Source organism: Zea mays, chromosome 5 (assembly GCF_902167145.1).
Source record: "Zea mays cultivar B73 chromosome 5, Zm-B73-REFERENCE-NAM-5.0, whole genome shotgun sequence".
Classification (NCBI taxonomy): domain Eukaryota; kingdom Viridiplantae; phylum Streptophyta; class Magnoliopsida; order Poales; family Poaceae; genus Zea; species Zea mays.
In genome coordinates, this window is record NC_050100.1 from 141,149,622 (window position 1) to 141,156,691 (window position 7,070).

At 49.5% G+C, this 7,070-nt stretch overlaps 1 protein-coding gene across 1 annotated transcript; it reads right to left on the reverse strand.

Moving 5' to 3' along the window:
• Window positions 1–549: 549 nt before the first annotated feature.
• Window positions 550–2,002, reverse strand: LOC103626961 (expansin-A23). Its single transcript, XM_008647324.2, is given in 4 exon segments — window positions 550–1,057; window positions 1,151–1,175; window positions 1,178–1,417; window positions 1,522–2,002. Coding segments are annotated over 4 exon segments (741 nt in total). The 5' UTR covers window positions 1,685–2,002; the 3' UTR covers window positions 550–744.
• Between the last annotated feature and the right edge of the window lie 5,068 nt (window positions 2,003–7,070).

Genomic DNA, 7,070 nt, shown 5'->3' on the forward strand with positions numbered 1-7,070 from the left:
ACATGAAGGTTGCTTTAGAGTTGATAAAAACACTTAGAATGCTGCCAAATCTCGGTGGTAGATGTGATGAATAGTAGGTTAGGAAGAAAGTAGAGTAAAAAGGTATAAGTGTTGTATGTTTTGACCATTGGAAGTTGGGATCCTCAATCTTACATGATCTCTAATATATAGAGGGGGAATTTTTGTCCTAGTAGGAAACGAACCCAAAACACGGTCCTCAAGTTTTCGACGTTAAAATAGATCAAAAATCAACTTGAACACCAAACTAGCTCGAACTCAATAGAAAAGTTGGCTTACGCAACTAGGGAGTCGACTAAGCCAGTTTCCTTAGGACTGAGCACGTCACATAGAGCAGTTTGCTTAGCTGGCTGGTGGAGCCGGCTAAGCAGACTTTGGGCTGAAGAATCGACTTAGTCGACTCTGTCATTGCATGTGGTGTCTTCTCCCTTTATGCTTATTTGTTTCATTACTTGTTGCACTAGATATTTTTCTAGCACCATTTTATTGTTGGAAACTCGTTAGTGTGGTCTAATCTTTATATCGATACACTTTAGAATGTCAACAGTATTGATAATGTGTCATGGAGAGGTACACAGTCAATTTACAATATATTCGTAGTGAATCATTGAGACACAACTACTAAATGCATAGATTGTTTTGTACAAGCTGTGTGTACATAATGTAGTACACTATAGCATAAAGAATTCTATTGAGCCTACAGGCCCTTGCAGCTACGGCGAGTCCTCACTTAAACTGCAAATTGCTTGTGAACGTCAAGCCAAAGGTCCAACCAGCCGGCACCACATTATTAAATACGAGTGTTTGGTCATCTGTGATGGTGATCCTGAACGAGAGCCTTTTCCCGGAGAGATATGACATAGAGTGCCAGTTTGCGCCCCAATTGCGTGCCATGGGCATCCAGTCCGTGGAATCGGAGCTCTTGACAGCCATGGATTTGATGGAGCCAGCCCCTCCAACGTTGGTGACAAGCACGAGGTTGAAGTAGTTGTGGCCATTGATCATGAACCTGACTCCACCTCGTCGAACGCATGGAACTCTGCATAATGTAGTATAGAACAAGATCCGTTCCATTTATTATTAGAGATCGTTAATTCTTTCGATTGCTTAACTAGTAGTTCATAATACTGACCTCTGGTAGATGACGGGGATGATGCGTGCGGGCGCTGCTGATTGCACCAGCCGCCGTCGGGCAGCGCCGAGTTGGGCGGGCAGAAGTTGGTGGCGGTGACGGTCACCGTGACGCCGGACTTGCACAACGTCGGGGCCGTCTTGCGGTCGCACGCGATCTTGTAGCACTGTCCGCAGGAAGCACCATCCTGGAAGAGCACTGTGCTAAGAGCCGCCGTGCGCGAGCCGTACCCCTGGGAGTACAGATTCCCGTAGCCGCATGCACCACCTGCGTGCCATATATATAGATGTTGTTCTTTCAGCGATGTGCAATACATATATATTTTGACAAAGCAAGAGGCAGCTCGATCTGCTAGCTAGCTAGCTAGTTACCCATGGTCCCGGAGGCATCAGCTCCGCCGTAGAACGTCGCGTGCGCCCTCAGCCATCCGGTCGGCGACGGTGCGTTGGCTGCGACGACGCCATCCGCTGCCATGGCCAGCGCCCAGCCGATTGTGACCAGAACCACGGCTGGCAAAACTGGAGAAGGAGCCATTATTCCTCCAATCGATGGATGGACGGATGTGCCGATCAACTGCACGGAGCTAATCAGAGCTGCAACCGTGCCGACAGGTAGATTGTGCGTGCGTGAGATCACTTTTTCCTTTGTTGATGTGATGTGATTTGTCAGGTAGATTGTGCAATGTTTATGTCCCTGTGTGCTGTGCTGGAGTATATATATGCAAACATAAATGCAGCCGTTGATGTAGTACGTAATCTCTACTCAATTGGTGTCTTGAGGTTACATAAACAGATGCTGTGCGTGGTGTGGAGGCGGCGCGCTGCGGCAGGCTAGGGAAGGGAGGATGTAGACGCGCTAGCGTGCACATGCGCCGTGGCCGCTTGAAGTCGGAAGATAGAATATAAATGCAGGCGCGCAGACACACTTGCTTTCTCGTCTCGCTACGCCAATCGTCGGCTCATATTCATCTGTTGGACTTTTACTCTTTTTCATATTCAGAGTTGAGTTAACACGTACATATTAGGCCCTGTTTGGGAACACAGTTTTTCCAAACTGCAGTTTTTCAAATACTAAAGTATACTTTAGTCATGACATTATTACAGTTTACAATGCTTCAGTTTTCGAATACAACAGTATCCAATACATCAAGGTGTTTGGAAAAAACTTTGGTTGAGACCAATCAGCCAGAGCGGGACCCAGCTGGCGCTCTCTTTACAGAGAAAAACTTTGCTTGAGACCAAAGTTTCTAAAACTGCAAAACAAGTGCAGTATTTACAATACTACAGTTTAGTATACAGAGATTTCAGATGAGTTGTCAAACACCTCAAAGTATATAATACCACAGTATTGCTCAATACTACAGTATTGCTTCAATACTGCAGAAAAACTTTGTTCCCAAACACCCTCTTACTCTCACTGTGTCAAAATACAATTCGTTTCAGACTAATTATATATTAATTAATATATGAATGTAGCTTGCATATATGTTTATATTTATTATCATTTGAATAAATATGGACAGAAAAAAGTGGGTTAGAAAGAAGTATATTTTGAGACGAATGAAGTACTAAATAGTACTTCTCAGACATAAGAGAGACCCCAATTTCACCTTATCTTGCTTTCTCGTCTCGCTACGCCAATCGTCGGCTCATCTTCATCTGTTGGACTTTTACTCTTGTTCTACGTACATGACCAGAGCAAGCATGCGTCTTGGATTGTGACTTTTGAAGGCAAGGCTATAGCTTTGAATATTGTTTTGCGCGCGGTTTCCTGTTGGAGTTGAGAGTACGTATGCTCCATCCCTTATCCAAGGAAGCACGAAGAAGCCGCCCGGTCCAACGAATGCACCTGCTCCGGCCGCCGCGGCCGGGATCAAAGATTCAGAGTTGAGTTAACGTGTAAAGGCAGGAAGAATGCCGGTCTCGCAATCACTTCCTCACTTTTTTTATTTATCTTTGCTAATCAACCGTACATATTACTCCCTCTTTGCCAAAATACAATTCATTTCAGACTAATTATATATTAATTAAGTAACATGTGAATGTAGCTTCCATATATATATATATATATACACTGTATTTATATATTACACCCGGGTGCATTCAATATAGAGAATGCACCCAGGCCGAACCTACGCGCCAGGAGCACCTGGTCCGAGCCAACCGTCCCACTCAGGCCAAACCGACGCTTCGTCTTCGTCCTTCTCGCATGCTCCCGACAGAATGCTACAATTTTCGAACCAGACCAGCAGTTGCATCTAGTTATATAGAAGTTGCAATCACACCAGACCAGCAGTTGCAATTACACCAGACCAGCAGTTGCAATCATATTTTTTAACAAAATTTCTCAGAGTTATTCAGTACTTGCAATCACATCAGAGCAACTCAGCAGTTGCATCCACACCACACCAGTAGTTGCAATTACAACACACCAGCAGTTGCAATCATTTTGTTTACATTTTTTAACAGATATTTGGGTAGAATTATACAGCAGTTGCAATCACACCTAATGCGGGGTTGCAATCACACCACACCAGCCGTTGCAATTACACCTCTTTGTCCTGACACTAAAACCAGCCAACTTTGCATAGTCAAGGTAAAAGAGGTAGGTTTCTTCCCTTGTATCAAATGTTTGCCGCACCCTGGGGACAAACACATCAAGTATGTTTGCATCCTGCAGAACAACACGCAATTATGAGTTTGCAATTAGCGGATACCCATAGTTGCAATCAACAAGCAACAAACGTTGCAACTGTAGTAACAACACAGCATGCAATGGTAATCAAGGAGTAAAAACAGAGACTCAAGTTTGCAATTAGAGGATACTCGTGGCGGGGCCAGGGAGGCGCGCGTACAGGAGGGCCGAGGGCGTGCTCTTATGGGGAGGCGTGCTCAGAGTGTTATTGCACCCTGTGTGCATTCAATATAGAGAATGCACCCAGGTGCATTTTAGTGCCGTATATATATATATATATATATATATATATATATATATATATATAATCATTTGAATAAATGTGGACGAAAAAAAAGGGTCAGAAAGAAGTATATTTTGGGACCGAGGGAGTACTAAATAGTACTTCTCAGACATAAGAGCGATACCCCAATTTCACCTTATCTTCGCTTTGGAATGTCCTCAACAACGCCCTTTATATCTGCCGGCGTTTTGGACCCGCGAGGACCCTCAACCGACTAGTGAATTTGTCGCTGCGTGTCCCTGCCAGATGGGTTGATGCAAGATGGAACACAAGAGGGAGGATGAGGCTTGTATTATCTTGCACCGGGGGGCTCGTAGTAGGGGTTACAAGCGTCGCGCGAGAGAGAGAGGGTCTGGCCCTGAGGTGAGCTGTCTGAGTTAGCCTCCTCTGCGTTTCTCCCACTCTGCCTGCCTCTGCTCTTCTCCGCCCCTCTCCGGAAGGCCCTGGACATCCCCTTTTATAGATACAAGGAGATGGCCCAGCTGTACAATGGGGGTGTAGCTATGTGCTAACGTGGCCGGCGGAAAAGTGCTTGAGCCCTGTATATGTGCTAACGTGGCCGTCGGAAAAGTGCTTGAGCCCTGTAGAAGCATAGCTGACGGTGTGGCTCGGGGTCCTGCTGCCGTTTCTTTGCCTTTGTAGGGAGTTTGAGAGCAATCCGACGTCATGGACGCACGCGGGGAACCATCATTACCTGTTACCGGAGTAATCTAGATGGGACACTGGTCTTGTTCCTTCGTAGCCTGAGGCAGCTAGCTAGGGGTAGGGTAATGATGTATCGCCTGCGGCGCGGTCGGTCCGAGGCCGAGGTCGGGCGAGGCGGAGACTTCTCCTGAGGCCGAGGCTGAGGTCGGGCGAGGTTGTGACTCCTCCCGAGGCCGAGGCTGAGGCTGAGGCCCGAGGTTGGGCGAGGCGGAGACCTTCTCCCGAGGCCGAGGCTGAACTCGGGGGGAGGTCGTGACTTACTGTCGTTGGTTTTACCCTGGTGGTTGGCACAATAGTCGGAACGGGGTGAATAGTGCTGTTTTCCTGTCAGAACGATCAGTAAAGGGGCGAAGTGACTGCAGCCACTTCGACCTTGCCGACTGAGGCGCGCGTGTCAGGATAGGGTGTCAGGCGATCCTCGCATTAAATGCGCATGCGATACGGTCGATTGGTGGGACGATCCGATCGAGGTCGCTGTACAACAAAGTTCGCCCGAGCTTAGCCTTGGGTGAGACGGGGGTGCGTCTGCTGACTGAGGGGACCCTCGGGCGAGGCGTGAATTCGTCCGGGACTACTGTTCTTGCCCGAGCCTGGGCTCGGATGATATCGCGTCCCTTGGTAGACGAGGCCTTGACTTGAACCGTGCGTATCAGTCTTTATGGTTTGTTCTGAAGATGTTTTCCAGCCAGGTTAAGGAGTGTTGGGGGTACCCCTAATTACGGTACCCAGCAGTAGCCCCCGAGCCTCGAAGGGAGTGTAAGTACTGGCTTGGAGGTTCTGCCAGATTTTTTGCAAGGGGACTAGCCCTTCTCGGTCCCATTTTGTTCCGATGGGTGCGCGCGAGCGCACCCGTTGGGTGTAGCCCCCGAGGCCTCAGAGGAGTGGTTTGACTCCTCTGAGGTCTTAATTCTTTTTGTGATGCCTCGGTCGACCTTGTTGTTCCCTCATGCGGCCCGGCCGTAGCCCGGGTGCATGGTCAAGCTCCGAGTTTTTAAGCTGGTTTGTTGATGTGCTCAACAGTTTGGCCGTAGCCTGGTGCGACAGCAGCCCCCGAGCCTCTGCACGGAGCGAGAGGACGATCAAGGACCGTCTCGGCTTTTATTGTACGCCCCTTCGTCGCCTTTCCTCAAGGAGGAAGGGGGGAAAAGCGCCATGTTACCCTCGGAGGGCACCAAACACAGTGTTTCCAGTGAGTTGCTATCGGGTGATCCGAGTGGACGCCCGAGCCCCGTTCGATAAGGGTCAGCTAGTGGCCCAGAGGCACGCTCCAAAAGTACCTGTAGGTGATTTGCTGGACCCGGACCCATTTGATAGGGTCCGAGGGCTCGGTGCCTCCCTCCGGTGGGATTCCATTACAAATCGTTCCCGCTGGTCTCGGAAATGTCCTAGGGTACCTCGGGAGGGTAGCCCAAGCCTTGGCCATGTAACGTACGTACACAGGGCCATCCCTGACTCTGCGCGCTCTGGGGCGGATGTCGAACCCTTCCGAGGGGCCAGCCTTCGAACCCCCTGATCAGTAAAGGGCTCGAAGCCCGAGTGCTCTGGGGCAGTTGCCGAACCCCGCAGGGCGCAACCTTCGAACCCCTGATTAGTAGGAGGGCTCGGCTCCCATTTCCTTCGCTGAGAAGGATCCTTTTTGAAATATCCCCTTTCCCGGTTGTTGGGGCGAAGGCAAAGACGCCACCCTTCGCTCGAGGCCTTCGCTGCAGCCGCTGGTCCGACGGAGACAAAGCGGGCAGGGACACCCTTCGCAGGACTCGGCACTTTGACGAAGGCCTGCGGCGACGTCCTACCACGGCGCGTCCTCGTTCAGTCCCAAGGCCCACGTGTGATCTGGCCCATTGTAACGGGCCCCGCGTGGCCGCCTCTGTATTACGGGCCTAACTTGTAAAGGAATACTTGTAATTACGGTCTGTAACCCTGCTTTATGGGAATATTCTGGGGATAAAATAGGTGCCTGAGGGCACATGCGTCCTTAACACAAGACGCTGGGCACTCAGATACCTATAAATACCCCCGCACAGTGCCTGTGAGAGGCTAGATGAACAGAGCTATTGCCTTAGATACCTAAGGGTGCAGCCGGACTTAGCACAACAAGTGCGCAAAAATCCAAAGTCCATCGCGAAGACTATCCGCGCAGAAGTCGCCTAAGGGTGCAGCCGGACTTAGCACAACAAGTGCGCAAAAATCCAAAGTCTATCGCGAAGACTATCCGCGCAGAAGTCGCCTAAGGGTGCA